Genomic DNA, 19,063 nt, shown 5'->3' with positions numbered 1-19,063 from the left:
GCTCCTGATTTTCTGCTTTCACAGCAGAAGAGCCCATAATATAATCAGATTCAAAAGGGATTTGGACAAATTTGTGGAGGACTGGCCCACTGGTAAGTGCTGTATACAATAGCTAGGGCTCCAATCTTAGGATTAAGACTTTCTAGGCCTGTGAATGCTGGAAACCATAAGGGGAGAGGGGCAGGGGACAAATTAGTCTGGATAGGCCCTGCTTAAATACTTTTCCCCCTTAACATCTGCTCTATGCTACTGAAAGAGACAGGACACTCGGGTAGATGAACCTGCAATCACACCCCATATGGCTTTTTTTATATTCTTAGGTCTTGTATGTGATGGAGCTGATGCAGAACCAGGAAGAAGGTAAAGCCTACTTCAGCTCCATTTCAGAGTTCCTCCTCACCCACCCAGTCCTGAGCTTCGGCATCCAGGCAGTGAGTCGCTGCCGGCTAAGACACACTGAGGTCCTTCCAGCTGAAGAGGAAAATGACTCCCTTAGTGTAGGTGAGTAACAAGGCAGTCTGTTCCTTTTGAGACCGGTCGCTCTTTAGTGGCAGTGACTCTGCTATATTTTCTGTCTGGGGGTGGAGAGGGAGGAGAGCTTCCAAAACTCTTGCCACAGCTGAGACATTTGTGGGAACTGCACTGAGTAGGATTTTGGTGGTAAAGAACACTACAGACCTGCCAAAAAGTGCATGTATTGGAGACGAAGGGCTGGGCAAGTGGTTAGGCTGTGGATTCCTGAGTGGATTCCCTGGGTGCCCTTCTGGAATGTGCCCTATCTCATTAAAGTCTGAAGAAGGAGCTCCTGCCCAAGTAGTGTGGTGTGAAGTTGCACAAATCAGGGAGAGCATCTGGAGGTGGTATGAATGCGTCTTTAATGCGCACTTGCCTCGGTGAAGCATGTGTCACTAATATCAGGTCTGAAGAGGAACCCAAGGGAATGCCCAGTCTAAGAGCTGGTCTGCCCCTCCCTACCTGTGCTGCTTGGGGGTTGCAGAGGCATGAGGTGAGTATAAAACATGCCAGGATTACAGGTACTTATGCAACAGGGTGAGGTGCAGTGTCTTAGAGGAAGCTGTTGTCCCCTCCCTGTCTGAACTGTGAATGGAGAGAGACAGATTCCCCAAAGAGTGGGGCCCTGCAGCAATCAGGGAAGCAAGAAACTTGTCCTCTAGAGCAGGAAGGAAAATGCCATCTTTGGGGTTGTCATTCTGAGGGCTGTTTTCAAGGGGTTTTTTTGTTTTGTTTTGGGTTTTTTTTTTGTAGACACCCATGTTCATTTCAGATGTGCAGAGTCCTGTGAGGAACTAACCCCTGCTCTTTTTTTATCAATGCATGTGGCAGGTTTATTTTTCTTCTTACTGCTGCCTCTTACTTGTCAGAGCTAAAAAGATGGCTTTAATGATACTAACAGACTGCCTAAGAAAGCCACGGCAGTAGCAGACAGCCAGTGAATTTGTGTAGTAAATGGCTGATGAGTTTCCTTCCATTTATTCTAATAGCAAACTCAGTACCCTACATCAGCAGCAGCTTACATGCTTCCCAAATGAGGAGTGTATTGTTATCCCCTTGTACTGCTATAAACTGAGGCAGGGGTGAGGGGAATGACTTGCAGAGGCCAAAGAGCTGTTGAGGGCAGAGCTAAGAGCAGAAGCCTGGGTTTTCTGAATCCCTTTCTGGTGTCCAAATCGTAGGGCCTTGGTGTCAGCAGTCTGCCCCATCCCATCTTCCATGTGCTTAGTCACAGAAGGTCTTTCTGGCAGTGACAGCTGTAGGGATGTAAATGGTTAAACAACAATTATATTTATATTGTTTACTGCTTACTGTTTATTGTTTAGTGACCTCCAGCAGGAATGCCCTGGCCCCTTATGTCTTCACCGTGCAACTGGTGCTGCGTGGGTCCCAGGCTGCTGATGGGAAGCTGCAGGTTGGGGACAGCAGGCATGGCCAAGCTGTTTGGGGTGCTGTCCAGCTGTGGAGCCACAGCTTCCCCTCATCCCCATGCACAGGGGCTCAGGCTGGGGCTGCAGGTGGAGCCAGGCTTGAGGACCTCTTCTGTGCCCAGATCCCACTGCCATGGTGAGGGAGGGACAGAAGTGCCAGGCCTCCCCACAAGTGTTGGGTAAGGCCTTCCTGCCACAAGAGCAAAACTCCAAGGCTCTACAGTGAGTCTCCGTACCCTCCCACTGTGTTGGGGCCCTGGCAGGGCAGTGGGCTCCCTGCATTTCCTGCTGCAACCCAGATCTAGAAGGATCCTCCATGTTACCAAGCTGGGCCCTCCCCAGCTTGCCCGAGGGGAAGGGGGTCTAGTCTCAGTGAGGTGGACTTCCATGGGCGTGCTGCCTGTTTTCCCCTCCTTTCTGTGGTGCTGGGGGCATGCAGGGCTTGGCCCAGCCCTGAGGTGGGGCTGAGCATGCAGCTGGCTTGGCCTGAGGAGGCGCTGTGGCAGCTGGAGAAGGTAGCGCTGGTTGTAAGGGGTTGCTGCTGGCCTCTGCAGTGTGGCCCCAGGGTATTCGTGACCGGCTGTGGTGCAGCAGCTCCAGACTGGGAGGGTGCTGTTGCAGCCCTCGTGCTGCCCCCCACTGTATGTGCAATGGGTTAATCATTTAACCAATCTAATTAGAGAAGGTTAAACAGATACTCTTAAAAAATGATATTTATAGCCCCGGACTGGTGATTATCTTGAAAGTGCTTGGGCAGATCTTTTTTTTTTAAATGTCTTTGGCTTTCCTCAGAGCTAGACTGTATGAAGCCTTGGGTGGTTGTCAGCAGCAGTTACTGCTGGGAAGTTGTTGGCAAGACTCAAGAGTTGTCATTGACTTTTTAAGGCCTGCTGTCAAAGACAGCCTGAGCAGGGTGCGGGTCCTGGGGCAAATCAGCCTGTGCGTGGCCCCATCCCCAGATGCGAGGAAGCTGGCAGTGGATTTGATGGTGGGGTGGGAGGGGTGGCAGTGGCCCAATGTACCGGATTTGGCAGTAGATTTGGGGGAAAAGGGGGTGCCAAGTGGCTGGACGTGAAGCTGGTGGCCGCACAAAGTTGCCGCGCCACTCCGCCTGGCTCCACAGGGCTCCCCAAAGCACAGAGCCTGGGGCATCTCTGCCTGCTGTATTCAGGTCTGATCTCCTGCATAGGACAGGTTAGAGAGTGTTTCCCTATTTTTCCTGTCTCAGCGCCTCATTTCTCATTAAGTAAGCTGACCTCTTTGAACTGAGCTGGGTTGTTTTTCTAAGCCTGCTACTTGGAGCATGGGTCTGACTTTCAGTAGCTAAGCAAATATACTTACCGGTCTCTGTTCTTACCTCTCTCTACCCAGCAATGAGGTTAAGGTTTTTGGACCTGTTTAAATGGGTATAGAGTATTGGAGTGAAATGAGGAGAGGGTCAGAGAGACATCCAGCTCAGTGGGGTTGATATGCTCCAGTAGTGGGGCAGTGATTGGTCTGCACTTGTGTAGGTCTGTTGTTGTGCTAGTTGTGGCTGAGGAGATGAATTTCAGTTATTTTTTTTTCTTTTCTGTCCTTTTCCCAGAAGGGGCTCAGGGGGCTGGGGCTGTTGAATCTGCAGCAGGCGTGCTGATCAAGCTCTTCTGTGTCCACACCAAGTGAGTACCCCTAGGTATTACTATGGATAGCTGTCCTTGATCCCATTCTTGCATATATACACTTTCCTTCTTTCCTGCAATGACCTGGAAGAGTAACTTGAAAAATTTGAGTGTCACTTGTTGCTACTTAATTGCAGTTGGGGCATAATTAATGACTGTTAATGCATGTACTGCAAGCTCTGCTGCTTAATCTGAAACTTGCTTGGAAGAATAGAGGCTCCTAGTTTTTTGTGTGTGTGTGCTTAAGCACTCTGAGCACAGGAGGCTGTCTTGCTGGGCTGTGTGGGGAACTAGCAGTAGGTTTTTTTGTGCTTCTCTATGTGCCATCAAGAGCTGTGGAATTTTTCATAGGGTGTAAGTGTGAATACTTCTACATTTGACCACTTCTAATGGCTTGGGGGCCAGAACTTGCTGACCTAGTTTGCATCCAGACAGCTTGGCATTTTGGATATGGAGTACACAGGAAGGGGCCTTCAGCTCGATAAGGGGCAAAACTGACTGCAGAACTCCCGCTTGGCCCTTCATAGGCAGAAGATACTGAAGTATATTCCACTAAGCCCTCCAAGACCCTTACAGTTCTCTGGCAATAAATAAACTAAGGATGTCTGAATATTTCAGGGCCCTTCAGGATGTACAGATCCGATTCCAGCCTCTTCATAGCCCAGATATGGCTGCATCAATACCCTCCCATGGCTCCCATGAAGATTTTGGTGAGTGTTTGGGCAGGGGTTCTAGCCAGAGCTGCATTGTGCTTTGAATATTTTTTTGTCAGCATATGCTTGGCATTGCTGTGTGTAGCTCTGTGCGCTGCAGGATGATGTTGCAAAGGAAGCTTGCTGGGCTTCTGGAACCCTTTCTTCATAAATTCTGAACTTGGGTATAAGAAGTCAGATTGGTTATAAAAAATCTCAGCAGAGTATGGAACTGCTACATGAATAGCATGTTGAGTTCTGAGGGATAATGCTTTTCTTCCGTAATCTTGAATGATCCAGCTGGGTTTTGCTTGTGTCCTTGACTGTAAGTAGGCCGTGGGCTTTCCTGGTTCTTTTTATGTAGCCCAGAATGGACAGCAATGGTATACGCCCATGCTTTGGAAGAATAAAGCTCTCCTAGTCTGAACTTCATGGAAGCTGTCTAATAACATTTTTATTTTTCTGGTCTCTGCAGCATTTCCAGACCACTTGGCTGACCTGGGCACGGAAGGGCTGGGATCAGAGAAGGGATCCATACATGGTTCCCAGTCTGACTTACGGCGCATTTCAGACCTACCTGTGCCTGCAGACTTTCTCTCTCTCTCAAATGATGCCAAACCCAAGCTAATGACCCCAGATGCATTCATGACCCCGAGCACATCTCTTCAGCAGGTAACCAGGAGTAGGGTATAGTCTTGCAATATATTATTAGGTAAATTCCTCCCAAGCTTAGACGATTCCAACAGTCTGAATAAAATACAAAGCACAGGGAGTGCCTATTGCTAGAGCTTCTGAAAATCCAGCCTTTGCGTCACCCTTTTTAGGTGGGGAAGTAGTATCTCCACCAAGAAGTCTCTGCTCTCAGTTCTGTGGGCGCCAGGTTTGCTTGGCAAAAAGATGTGGGAAGTCATTTTTAGTAATTGCTTCTCAGCTTTGGAACTCCTCCCCCCTTCCCCTCCATCTTCCCCTCCCCATCTTGAGGCCCACTGGACCCCAAGTCTAGAAATTGTAAGAATCTCTGTAAGAGTTTATTTGGGCAGGCTTTTAGCAGGCAGGTTTGCTTGGGGGTGTTTGTTTGAAAAATGTTTTATTTATATTATCTGGTTTTATTGACCTGCTTTTATTTTAAGCTTTCTGGGCAGAGCAGCAGAGAAATCAAGTAAATAGGTTGATTCCAAGAGACTTCCTGCATGGGCCTTTAGGGTGAGGGAAACTCCTGCCCAGCCATGGCAAGGGAGAGATGCCACTTTTATGGGGCGTGTACAAGTTGTGCTGCTGCCTCTGTCGCTACACCCCCATCGCCCATGTCACCACTGTACAGGTGAAGCCCCGCGGGTCTGCAGCCTCTAGGTTACTGTTCCCTGCCTTTGCATATTTTATTTGGAGAGGTTAACATAACTATGGTGGCAAAAGGCTTTTGTTGTCATATGCTGTGTCCAGCAGGGGGCTCTGCTAATCAATAGATGTCATTGAACTGGGTGGACAGAAAGATGTGTTCTTACCTCTTAGTTATTACTTAGCTTTGGAGGCAAGGGCACCCTTCAGTGCTTCTGCACTGTGGCTTGTTCATCTTGGAAGTGGCTTAGATATATTTTCTTGAACTTGTCTGTACTGCCACTAGCTGAGCAGAGGGGAGACACCAAACATCCTGATGTGCATAACATTCTGCTGATCCCTGAGCTGCTGAGTTTTATTAGGTGCTGGAGAACTTGCACCATGGCACAGCAAGCTTTAGTGTGTGTTGGAGACACAAGTGTGTTTTTTAGATATCTCCATTTTCTAAATGGCTGACAGCTGTAGGGCCTGATGTGTTACTCCCTGACATCTTCGAAGTACACATGGGCCTAGGTAATTGAAGTGTGCGCTAGACAGCACAGCTGTAAGTTAGGAAACAGCTGCTATGTTAATTTCATTTTCTGCTGGGCAAACCAATCCAGGTTTTGCTGGATCTGAGACATCCCTAGTGTAGAACTGCTTCTTGGAACCTTCCTCCAACTGCATTGCTGGCAGATATATTTTAAACAAGCCCTGCCACACTCTGGTATTTAGCATAGTTGGGAGATGGATAAGGTTAGTAGCAGATTAGACTGAGCACTTTCTAAGTTTGGGTAAGCATAGCTCTCATTCTCAGACTTCTCCAGAAATACCTGTGTATGGGAGCTTTGCTGTGGCAATGGGAAGGAACAGACCCTTTGGCTTCCCTTCAGTGCTTCATCGCATGCAGAATGAGTGTCTCTGCTGAAGGCACCTTTTGCTTGTGGAGTGTTTATAGAGATGGCCCCATTGAATCTTTTAGTGTGCTGATCTGTTTTGGTGGCAGATTATGCTGCTCTATTAATACAAAACTCTGTGAGGACTGAACTATACAGAATTCCCTACAGAAGGCTCTGGAGATGCTTTCTAGGCTGCTGTCCATGCAGCGTAAGCTCTGTCTATACTGAGTCCTCAGTCTCACTACCAAGAAAATAAATCCCTGCCTATCTACTACTCTGCATGCGTCATCCCCAGAATTGAGGTGACAGGGATGCCCCAAGCTGCTGCTCTTGAGCCTGGTATCAGAGATGCTTCTCAGAGCATTTTTACCACCGTCCTTCTCAGGTTGACGCAGAGCAGCAGATGCAGGTCTTGCCTGGTGCTGCAGGCACTATTATGATATAGCAGCTATAAAAATCCAGTACATTTCCCTGTTCCCAGTACGCTGTTGTATCCTGGAAGCTCTTTGTTGGGACTGTAGAGCTCAGCCTTATTCACCTGAAGGCTAATAGCAGAGTCCCTGCCAATGCACTGAGTCACATATGTGTTTTGCCCTAGATCACCGTGTCACCTGGTAGCAGCGTTAGTTCCCTGACTGCAGTCACAGCAATGAGCAGTACTTCTGTCAATGATACTGCCATGTCCAGGTAAGCAGAGTTCAGAGTCGTATATCCTTCCCAGTGGAACTGGCCCCCACCTGCATGGAAGGACAAGAAGGAAGGAGCCTGAAGCCAGAATTAAAAATAATTTGGATTCCCAGGTTGCCTGTAGTGGTCATCTGTTTGCATGCATCTCCGAGACAGCTCTGAGTGAGCCTGCCTTCATGCCAAGGGTCCCAAGAGACAGGGAGTGGTGCAGAGACACAGTGTTCTGCTTCCTGCCTCAGAGGAACTCTCTCGCTGCACCACAGCTCAGTTGCTTTCTGTGCTTCTCCCAAGGGGATGGCACTGTTTACAAGGAAGGGAAGGCTGGAGGCACCAAAGGACAGAGAGGAATTACTGGCAGATGGAGGGGAAGAAAATGGCATGAATAAAGAGACCCTTCCTTGGCTTGAATGTTGGGCAAAAGCTTCCTAGTGGTGAGGTGTATTAGGCTCCAGAACTAGTTGGTGGAAACCTTATTGCTTAGGCCGGGAGAGAGGAGCACGGGGACTAGCTTGGCTGTTCTTGTACTCCTCTTACCTCTGCACCCTACAGAAGATGAACTAGAGAATTTGGAGGGTCTCTTCCAAATCTGACCATGAAGTTCTAGCATTATCTTTAGCAAAGCACAAGGCCTTCACAGTCCTCTTAATCTAGAAAGGTTGGCTGCTTGGTGAGGTCTTGGGAGGAACCCTAGAGCTGTGCTAGGATTTGAGGAACTTTAGGAGACGCTCTGACTAGGGTCTTGCATTGACCCCAGCATAGAGGAGATACAAGTTCCTTAGTTCAAGGGTTCTGCACAGTCTTGCCTTATGAAATAAGTTTGGTTCTTGACTCATTCCCACTTCTTCCAGCCACAGGCCATCTGAAGACCTGACCTTGAACCCAAAGATGCAGTTGGATACCAGCATCACACTGAGCAGCAGTGGTAGCAGCCTCCAGACCAGTCCCAGAAACCATTCTGTTCTTATCCCTGGACTCCCTGACAAACTGACCGCCAAGGCACCTGTCCCGGTAAGGCTCTGAAGTCTGTGTGCAACTTCCTCTTGGGCATATGGTAGCTCTTCCTCTTTTTCTTCCTCATTCCTCTGGCAGCTGGGATGCAGTTTATCTCCTCTATATCTGACCCTGGCTCTCTTGGGTGGGAAGCAGACTTGGATCATATCCTTGGCTGGAAGGTGCTGTTGGTCACAGCATTACGAAGACAGCAAGGCAGCAAGAACTTGGAAAACCATCAAGCGTAGCTGTGAAATGCTAGTGCAGCATTATTCCTGTTCTGTCATCACCAGAGAGAGCCAGGTTGCTGATTGCCAGGAAGTGCCCCAGGTAGTGTACACTATCACTGAGGCCCTTAGAAGAATCTGGCTCCTTTGGCATCCAGTTTATATCTAAAGCTGAGTGGAATAGTGTGAGGTCTGCTCCTGCCTGTCTTTGGGGGTCTGCCTACTCTAAAGCATTTAACTTCCTGCCTATATTTGAAAAGTCCAGTAAAATGGGTTATAATTTGAAGCCCAAGATCAGAGTAGTCTTTCAGTTCTGGAGAGCATCAATGTTGTAACAACAGTTGTTGTAAAATCTTGACTGAAATGAATTCAAGTTGAGTAGTCCTTTAATTTGTACATATTCCCTGTCTAGTGGGAGGCTTGAAATCTTGGACCTAGTACTGTGTTTCTTTACATTTCACTCGCCTGAGCAACCTCCCAGTATCAGTTAGACTGGTTATGTGAGTAGGGTCAGATGCAAAGCCATTAGCCAGTAAATGTTCTTTCTGGCAGAGTTAAGATGATACAAAGGACAGACTCCTGCTTTACATCTACTTCTGAGATACTGGGCTGAAGCAGAATGGGAGCAAGATACAATCTTAGGTGTTATCAGAGCTGGCCTTAAGGGTAGACAATGTGGATAACTGCCCAGGGTGCTGTGGTCAAGAGGTGCCACACACTCCAGAACCCAACCCCCCCCCCCCCCCCCCCCCAAGTCAGCAGCACTGCTGCAGGCAGAGGCAGGTGGGGCAGAGGCGCAGAATGCAACCAGCAGGGATGCGGAGCTGTCCATACTAACAAGCCTGCGAGCCCAACCCTTGCCCCCTCCCCTCCAGCTGCTGCTTTGGAGGAGCCAGGCCAGGTCAAGCAGTGCAAGCGGTTCTGCCTCCCCACTGGACTGCACTATTCACCTCTGCCCCACCTGAGTCTTGCTAAGCGGTGGTGAGGAGCAAAATATAAGTTTGCTCAGGGCACCATTTTCCCTAGGGCTGGCTCTGGCAGTAGGGACCTTCTTCCCCATCTGCCTGACTCCTGAACAGCTCTCTCCTAGAAAGCTGCAGCAGTATTGTGAGTAGAACCTCCTGCATGGCTCTTCCCTCCCATTCCAGACGATGGGTTGATGTTGCTGCGGTACCAGTCCCAGTGGCTATTGTGGAGCTTTGAGGGTTCCTGAAAAGGCTTGTTTGTCTTTGGCTAGGAACAGATGCTGCGTTTGTCTCTGGATAAGTTGTGCCTCTGTTTGTCCCAGAACAAAAATATTCCAGGATTGGTGTGTACACACATTGCCCTTGTAATCAGTGTTTAGTGAGCAGCTGACTGCAATGCTGCTTTTCTGCCATTGATTCTGTGATGCAACCTCAGGATATCTGTACAGATGAAGTTTGCAATATCTCAAGATAAATTGTGACTACCTCTCATCTAGGAAACTTTTTTTTAGGATTTACCCCAGGATAAGTGCAACATCTGTTTTTTGTAGCCTTTAAGTCTTTGGGTCTCTCTGTTATGAAGAAGATTGGCTTGTTTGTTTTGGTCAGGTTGCACCTGGAAACCCACCTCTCTCTCTAGAGCTGAAGGAAGTGGAGCCCCTTGTGGTACCCCAGGCTTCTCCCACCCGTGAGCGCTCCCCAGATGTAATTTCTTCAGCCTCCACTGCTATGTCTCAAGATATCCCAGAGATTGCCTCGGAGACCCTGCAGCGCAGCTTTGCAGCAGCCCCAACTGGGCTCCCTGCAGAGGTACTGGAGGCCAACCACCATGCAGACAGCATGGCATCAGCTGCTTCGGCCTTGCACTTGCTGTCTCCAAGAAACAGGCACAATTCCGAGCACAGTCACCACTCCCTGGACATGGCCCCTGTGGAGGTGGACAGACTGAACACTCCCTCATTGCTGGAGACTGCTTTAACTCAGGAAAATGCTTCTTCTGACAGTGTTGTGAGCCAGCCATGGCCTGCAGCTCCTGACATCACCAGAGAAACCAGGAACAGCATGGCAGACAGGTAAGGAGCAGGATGTGTCTTGCTATCCTTTTACATGGTGGCATTTTCTTGACATTGCCCAGTCAGTGTTTTGGCAGTCACCTAGTGTTTCAGGGTCAGACAAGGAATGCTCTTTACCATCCCCCATTTGCTTTCAGAGCCCCGATGATTCATTTCCCCTTCATGCATACTGACTTCATAGGCATTACTTTTTTCCCCCCTGACACGGGCCAGTTTTAATGAACATCTCTGGTCTACAAGAAATTCCAAAATGGCAGCATGGACTCTAATTTTCTCTTCCACAGCAGCTCAAAGGGTCTCAGTTCACCAGGCTGGCAGCACTGCACACTCACCTTGAGAATTAAGCTGGTGTCTTTCCATCTTGTGTATCATCACTAGAAATAAAGGCTGTGTAGGGCAAGTTGTGTCTGTGGTGGCCTCTGTGCAGCCCCTATAGGGCAAACAGATTGTAACTTGGTAAATAATTCTGACAGTGCATCAGATAAGTCTCTGTCCTGTGAGCAAATCCACAGGATAAGGATGGGGTGTGTTTAATTAGGTCCCAGAAAGGAATCCTTTAAGCTCAGGTAGCTGCTTGAGGTTTGCTGCAGGTCTGGGTCCTTCAACATGGCTGGAGCAAAAGTTCTGACTTCTTCCCCCAGTCCTCTGCCTAACAGGGGATCTCTGCATCCAAAGGCTGGCCCTGTACACTTCATTCTTCTGAGAAAGATCAGCAGGTTTAAGCCTGTAACTCCTTGCTGTGACCAACACTCCTAAGGCTCAGAGGGGGGGAGGTTGATTGGAGTGTGGCAGTGCTTCTGCTGGTACTTAGGACCCTGGTAGACGTTACGCTTAAAATACAATTAGCCAGTTAATTGCATTTTAAATAGTAACCCAGCCATGTGTTCAGGACATTAACGGCACAATAAAATAGGAAGCAAGCCACAAAATTATTCCACAAAATGTGTGTGGTGATTGACCATCAAACCTTAAATTGAACATGAGGCAGGGTCCCCACCATGCTGCATGAAAGGGCTCTGGGACGACCCCCAATGCAGTGCCAAGGCTGGGACCCGCAATCAGCTGTCTGTCCCAGGAGCTGCACTGGTTCACAGGGTACCCAGCTTTCTATCTGACAGTGCATAGGGAGCTCTTTGCACTGGCAAGTAGTAGTGGCATGATTGTGATAGTGTCTTGCCATGCACCTGGTATAGCAGGAGCATGATTGTTGGTTCAGGGAACAGAACCCATTGCACCATTAAGCGTGAACATCTTCCAGGGACCTTGGAAAACGCAGGGGTTCCTACTTAAGGGTAGAGGGTCTTGCTTTTCTGACTGCCAGTTTTTAGGGTCAGGAAGGAATTTTTCCACTAGGTCAGAATGGCCCAGACAGTAGGCCTTTCTTCATAGTATAAGGCTTGGTCTTTTATTCTAAGATCTTCTGAGCTTGTATTAACCAATTGCTTCCCTGTTGCTTCAATGGGAGAGCAGTGGCAGCACTGTGAAGCATTCTTGGTGTTTTGGATTTTGTTCTTTGTAGTTGTGCATAAGGGTTTGTGGTGGTGGTTTTGGGGAATTCATTTGGTTAATGACTGTCTGAGGAGGAGATTGACTCGATGGCTCAGAAAGTCCCTTCCAGTCCTTTGTTCCTTAATAACCCATGGGTGTTTCTCTTTCCCCTCCTTCCACTCATGAGTGTTGCCTTTGCACTCCTGACTGCCATGGGAGTAAGAAACTGGAACCAGCCTTTGAGTCTAGGCCTTTGCACTGCTTTTCTGTCTCGTGTTTGCAATCATGTTCAGGAAGGGAGATTAGAATAGAAAAACCTTAGCCCAGGAGTCAGCAATGTTTTTGGCTGGAGTGCCAAAAACACCCCAATCCTGACCCATGCCTTGACTTGACATGCCTGGGGCCAGCTGCAGGAGAGCCATAAGGGGACCTGATCCTCGTTCATGGCAGTGCCTGTGTGTGTGCCTCTGGGCGGATGGTGGGGAAGGGACCAAGGTGGCGTTATCCCAGCCCTATGTGGTATAGAGCTGGTATCCAGGCTCTAGAGCCTGGTGCAGCTGTTTGCAGCCTGCCCACCACCTGCTGTAGCTGCCCAGAGCCTGGGTGCCTGCCAAAGCTGTCTTGGGCTCTGGGTAGCAGGCAGCCAGCAGGCTCTGGAGCACCGGCTCCATGGCAGTGACAGCTGCACACATGCCTCCAGGCAAAAAGCAGGGGAGGGGCCAAGGTTGTACTGCCCCAGCCCCCTCCCCCACTGTCTGCCTAGAAGTGTGCATGCAGCCACTACCACCGTGGTGCAGGTGATCTGGAGCCCAGTGCAGTTATTTGCAGCCTCCTAGCTGCAGCCAACCCTGGCTCTGGGCAGCCTTCCAGCTGCCTCCTGTGTGCAGCCCAGGCTTCATGGCCAGCAGGAGCTGCCCAGAGCCCTGGTGTTTGTGGCATGCCAAGCAAAATGGCTTTGCATGCCATGCTGTGGCATGCTTGTTGGGAGTTGCCACCCCCTGCCTTAGGCCATACTAAGGCAGCTGTTTCTCCCAGCTCTCTGTTCAGGCCTCTCTGGCTCTCCGCACAGTGCAAACCTGTGGGTAGGCAGGGTGACTGTTCCTTTCTGCTGTTGGCTAGATCTGCTTCATTCTAGTTCAGCTGCAAGTCTGCACATAGAGAGGATGTAGTGGCATTAAGGAGCCCCATAAAGTGCTCTTGGCCATTGCCATGTATATAAATTGTGCCCCTCTTACAATCTAAGAGGATGTGCAGTCTCCATCAAAAACTGCTGCTTGCTCAATGAAAAGGATAACATCTCCACTCCCACCCAGGAGAGCTGGTGACATATTCACCCCGGCCTAAACAGTCTCTCCTCTACCTGAAGCCTGGAAGAGCAGGGAAATCTTGCAGTGTTGCAGTCAAGGCCAGAAGCTCTGGAAAGAGAAAGGTGCCAGCCAATGGGGTTGTGATACCCTGCTACTTCCAGTGAGGCCCACGGTGGTCTCCTGCAACAGCTGTATACTGGGAGCTTTCCCATTTGGTGGGGAGAGCAGCTGTGCTAGGGTTCCCTTCTTGCCCCTCCTAAAGGACTAGGGTTTGGTTGCTCCTACACTTCTGATGCCTACTGGCAGACTGGGACTGTTATATGACTATGCTGGCTCTATGGGTTCAAACCAGGGGGTTACACTGTGGCAAGTTGAGGGAGCAGATGACTAAGCAGGGATGCTTTCATAATGGCATTTCCCTCTTTCTCCAGCCCTAGGGATGAGGTTGAAGAGAAGCACAAGAGCTCTTCCTATCACAGACACAGCTACCACCTGCTGCAGCATGACAGCCAGGATGCCAGTGCAGAGCAAAGGTACCTGAGCCCTCCACTCTCTTCCATGTTCTTTGGTCATGTTATGACTTTGTTCATGCCTCCATTTGCAGTAAGCCTTCATCTGTGGTGTGAAATGCCTTTGCTTTGCCTCCTGCCATCTGATGATGGCTTGAGAGGTTGCATAAGCAGTCCAGCCCTCCTCATGACCTGGTGACTGGTGAGAGTCCTCTGGCAATGCTCAGGTTACAGTCACTAGGATAGACATTTGCCATGTTGCTTATAGAAACCTACTGAGCCCAGTGAATAAAGCTTGGTCTAGTTGTCAGTGAAAACTACTTACAGTTTGAAGCCCAGTCCTTGAATTTAAAGCAAGGTAGATGGTAAACTCTAGGGGTTGCTGGTCAGCTCTCCTTCCATCCTCTGCTCATGACCCACCTTCCACCACTGCTTGGTTTTGCATGCCTGGTAGAGTCAGTCTCCCCCAGTGGGTGGAGGGTTAGTTGTTCCCCACACTCAGGTAGGTGCTGAAGTTTGCAGCCTGTGCTAGACAGTTGGCTGCCAGCTAAAATGCACCTAAGGTACTAAGGTTTACAGTGTCATTGGACTCTACCTTGGTTGCTCTCTGTGTCAGTTACCTTCTGTCTGTAACAATACAAGAGAGACATTTTATGCAGGAATTCCCTGCAGGATCAGTAGCTGCATCCAAGAATTCCACGCTAGCAGGGGTATGTATCAGGAACTGCCAAAGACCTCTGCAGAGCAGCATAGACTATGCTGGTGCTTAGTGCAGAGGAGATAGTAGGTTTCATTATGAAGCCATTAATATTGATCTATGCAACCTGGTACCTTGGATCAAGGTGGAGTGTTCTCTGCCAAGCCCTGGAGATTCCTTGGATGAAAGATCATGTTGGAATACGTTTTTGCCTTTTGCCTGCAAAGCCCTTGGCTGCGCAGGACAGGGATGCCCCAGTCAGTGTGGATATAAAGCAGAGTTCTGCATCTCCCACTAGAAGGCAAAAACTAATGCTCTTCAACATTGAAAGTGACGTCCTCTCCCCTGCTGTTCCTTCGTAGTGACCATGATGATGAAGTTGCAAGTTTGGCTTCTACATCAGGTGGATTTGGTGCCAAAGTATCTGCACAGAGGCTGCCTGTGAAGGACTGGAAAACCAAGGCATCCCCTCGGGCTTCCCCAAAGCTAAAGCGGAAGGGCAAGAAAGAGGACGGGTATGCTCAGCTGCCAGGGTGCAGACAGCTGTGGGGCTGGCAGCACAGGGCCACAGCCTGAGAAACCCATTAACAGCTAGGCTTTCTAAGCATGCCCTAGAACTACTGCCTTCTTGCAAGGAACTTGGGCTTTCCTTTTGTTGGTAGTGAGGGAGCAGTAATCCCCAGTGAAAATTCAGATGGTGCCCATTTCACAGGGGTGTAGAAACAGTTTCTCTCTTTCCCTCTCAGCTGGGACTTAAGGTGTAAGGTAGAGCAGACTGCAAGCTGGGCTTCAGAAGGATTCATGGGAAGCCAGTTCATTATTCTGGGGAGATGGGAATGCTAGAGCTGTGCTCCTACCCTTTGGCTCCAGACCAGTGCCATGTGCCCTATTTTAGTCAGGATTGTTTTACCTGTTTGCACAGCAGAGCCTTACTCGTTAGATTCTAGAGCAGGGGCGGGCAATTATTTTGGGCAGAGGACTGCTTACTGAGTTTCGGCAAGCATCAAGGGCCGCGTGACACGCAGCCAAGGTCAGATTAATATTAATTTTCTAAATTTTTTAGGGGCCCTACGGGCTGGATAGAATGGCCTGATGGGCTGCATCCGGCCCCTGGGCTGTGTTTTGCCCATCCCTGTTCTAGAGGCTGCCCTAGCATACATGTTCAGCAATAATGTCTGGCCTTTGTCACTTACCTGTATGTATAAACTTAACCATGCAAAATGTCCTGTGCTTGAAGTGTCACAAACCAGAGACTTTTGGATCTAATCAAATCCAATAGGGCAACTGGTCAAGGGGCTTGGATTAATGTCTGGGGAAATGGTGCAACCCCTACAAGTGACTCTTTGGTCCTCAGATGCTCCATAGGTGGATATGGACCTGTGGGTAGGTAGATTTGGCAGAACGTGGACCCAAAGTTTTCAGTTGCTAGTTGTCATCTCTTCCCCCTATAACCAAGAGACTGTTTGAGAGAGACCATTCCCTTCCCATCGCCAGTCCTTTTCAGACAGCTGAATGGACACTGTTAAAGTTATTGATCACCCAGTCTGTGAGTTACAAATACACATCTCCTTCCTGTCAAGTTTTGGTTCAGAGGTGGGTTTGTGGTTTTGGGGGAGCCATACAGATCTTGTCTGCTTAATAAAACATTTCTCTGGTTTGTTTCTTGAGGACATGCTGCCGTATGCTAATGGTCCTTTTACCCAAAGACTTGGAGTCATTCCAGGCAATTGTTACATACAGAATCAGGCATTTTCAAAACATGCGTTGGATTTTTCTTTTTAATAAACTGCAAAAAATGCAAGACTGGAAAATTGGAAAATGCAAGCATGTGATCCTTTTTGGACTAATAAAAAGTCCAGAGTGATATTTGTAGTAAAAGGTCAGCCCCATTGAGGGCACTGTCTCAGACACTCATTGAGAGAAACATGATAACTAGAACCTCAGGTGTTAATCATTGGTAGAAGTAATAGTTGATATCACTTTCCTAGTGTCACGCAAACCTGGACTATGGAATCCCACTAGTGCTCTGGTGTTGGACACTGGTCAGGAAGGATGGGGTGGGATATAAGAGTGAAAGGGAGGAACCAAAAGGCAAGGTCAGTCTTAGCCATAGATCTGGATAATCCTAAATATGTAATTCACTTAGTTATATTAATTCTTTTTTTAAATTCCAGGGATGTGACCCAGTCCCCACGATCATCTGATCACCAGGTTAGTGACAGTGCAGCCATTGCTGCTTTCCCAAGGAATGGATTCTCCCTCTCCTATTTGCATGTTAGCTTTCTTGTTTTCAGTTCCTTTTGCAATCTCTTCCTCTGCTGCAGAGCTTATGGTTTACACTGTGCATAAGCAGGCAGACATTGTGTACAATAGTGCTAGCCAAGACCCTGTCAGACTAGTTCAGAATTGCTTTGCATCTTTGTCTTGCAGATAGCAGAAAAAAGTTGGCTTGAGAGAGAGAGTTGCCTGGACTTTCCCAAACTGTTGGCCTCCTTTCACTACTTACTGTGCCTGATTTAGATGTCCGTGTTCACCATATGACCAGCGCACAGCTGTGTCTGCTCCAGCTGCTCTTCCCCACATCACTTTTGAGTGCACCAGCAGTGGGATAGTGAGGCATTCCCAGCACCACTGGGAAACAGCCACATTTTAGGATTTGGGGAGCTGCTCGTGAGATGCTTGGATCTCAGCCAGCTGCTTGCACTCTTTAGAATATCAAATGCCTTCCCTCCTGGTTAAAGAATTTGGGGGAGAGAGAGAAAACACATTTGGTATCATTCCCCTTCCCCCAGGAGCAGGGCTGGCCATAGCCACCACTTCTCCTAAGTTAGAGGAAGTGCCTGGTGATTTGGTCCGAGTGGTAGTGCAGGGAAGAACATCTTTCCCAACCTGCCATTAAATGCACAAGATCAGCTGCCCAAGTCCTAGGGCAGGGGTGGGTAAAATATGGCTTATGGGCTGGATCCAGCCTGCCAGCTGGCTGGATCTGGCCTGCAGCTGCCCCTGCAATGCTCCACATGGGGCTGAGCCTAACCTGGGCAGTCCACGCCTGCACTCTCACAGCCCTGGTCCCAGCCAGCATGCAGTTTCTGGGCTGTTCCCAGTGCAGCTGCAGCCGGCTGGATGTTCCTCTGCTCCCCTAACCTCCAGCGGGATCAGCCGGGCTGAAGCTTCCCCGCTGCCCCCACCTGCCTGGAGCAGCACAGCAGGGGGAAGGAGTTGGGAGGAGAAGGGGCTGCTAGAGGCAAGAGGAGCACAACAGCACCTGGCTGGCTGCAGCTGTACCAGGAACAGCCCCACCGGAAGCTGCACATGCTGGTTGGGGTCAGTGGGGCTGTTCTGCTCCCCTCACCTCCAGCTGCAAGTCCTGCTCCTGCTGTGCCATGCTGCAGCACGCTGCATGTTCCACACAGGTGGGAAGCCTCAGGAAGGCTCCTGCCCAGTACATGGAGATCCAGCTCCAGCTCCTGGCTGCCTTACACCCACTTTGCCTGCCCACAGGGGCTGCTCATCAAGCTGGGTGGGCAGAGTGGATGGAAGGTGATCAGGAGCTGGAGCCGGAGCTCCATGCACAGGGCAGGAGCCTCTTGCTGAAGCTTCCCAGCTGCCCACCCAGAGCGGCGTAGCAGGGACAGGAGCAGCAGCTGCAGCTAGAGGCAAGGGAAGCAGAACAGCCCCTCCAGCCCTGGCCAGCGTGGAGCCTGGCCTGGCACAATGCAGTCTGTGCCGTGCCATATGGGTCTCAGCTTTGCAGTGGGGATCTGCATGCTGCTGGGACAGACGAAGCTAGGCTGGCTCTGTGCTTCACCGTGCGGTTCCCAGCTGCAAGGCCAGGACCCACATAGTGCAGCACAGAGCCAGCCTGGCACCCAGGTCATCCTGCCTATAGCACATGGTTCCCCACTGCAAAGCTGTGATCTCCATGGCATGGAGGAGACGGGTCAAGCCAGGTTGGCTCCATACGTGGGTCCCAGCCTTGCAGCCAGGAAGCATGCCCCACAGCCGGGACGGGCCAGGCTGGGCTAGCTCCATGCCATGCCGTGTGTTCCCTGGCCTTGCAGCTGAAACCGTGTTAGGCTGGCCCTGCGCCACACCATATTGGTCCCAGCCTTGCAGCCTGAAACTGCGTGCTGCAGCAAACACAGGACAGGTGGGGCTGGTTCCCTACCTCCTACCATACCCCCAGGGCACACTCACACCCTCACACAGCCCCCTTACCTTAACCCTACACCCTACCATAGTCCCCGCACAGTCCCATACCCTCCACCATAACCCCACACGCACCCACAACATGCTACCACACTGCCTACCATATCCACACACGTGCGCCCACACCCTCCCACCACTCCCCACCCCCCATATCTTATACAAGAGTAAAACTATATTTTGAGCTGTTATGCAATCGCCTCTAGATACACTATGCAAATGCACATAAATTGGGACAAAATATTTTGAATTAAAATCAAAGTAAGTTGTTATAAATGTTTGATTAATTTTTTTTTTTTTAAGTACATGATTTGTGTTATTTCCAGTTTCAAGATGGCAAACCTTCCCCCCCCCCCAGGAATACTTCCGGAGCAAGGGGAGGGACTTCTGGTGGCAAAGGTCAGGGGT

At 49.6% G+C, this 19,063-nt stretch overlaps 1 protein-coding gene across 2 annotated transcripts in view; it reads left to right on the top strand.

The window, feature by feature from the left end:
• EDC4 (enhancer of mRNA decapping 4) overlaps positions 1 to 19,063 on the top strand; it is a 79,557-nt gene that overhangs the window by 42,660 nt on the left and 17,834 nt on the right. Inside the window, exons 12-21 of one of the 2 annotated variants that reach the window (XM_019505867.1) lie at positions 321 to 501; positions 3,529 to 3,601; positions 4,220 to 4,311; positions 4,769 to 4,965; positions 7,105 to 7,193; positions 8,042 to 8,201; positions 9,985 to 10,448; positions 13,675 to 13,776; positions 14,812 to 14,964; positions 16,624 to 16,660. In XM_019505867.1, the coding sequence (XP_019361412.1) occupies positions 321 to 501; positions 3,529 to 3,601; positions 4,220 to 4,311; positions 4,769 to 4,965; positions 7,105 to 7,193; positions 8,042 to 8,201; positions 9,985 to 10,448; positions 13,675 to 13,776; positions 14,812 to 14,964; positions 16,624 to 16,660 (1,548 nt within the window). The remainder of the gene's footprint in view (positions 1 to 320; positions 502 to 3,528; positions 3,602 to 4,219; positions 4,312 to 4,768; positions 4,966 to 7,104; positions 7,194 to 8,041; positions 8,202 to 9,984; positions 10,449 to 13,674; positions 13,777 to 14,811; positions 14,965 to 16,623; positions 16,661 to 19,063) is intronic. The other variant, XM_019505868.1, reaches the window with a different exon arrangement.

The sequence above is a fragment of the Gavialis gangeticus genome, unplaced genomic scaffold (assembly GCF_001723915.1).
Source record: "Gavialis gangeticus isolate Ggan-Ray unplaced genomic scaffold, GavGan_comp1, whole genome shotgun sequence".
NCBI classification, from domain to species: Eukaryota; Metazoa; Chordata; order Crocodylia; family Gavialidae; genus Gavialis; species Gavialis gangeticus.
This window is presented reverse-complemented; position numbering and strand designations above follow the sequence as displayed.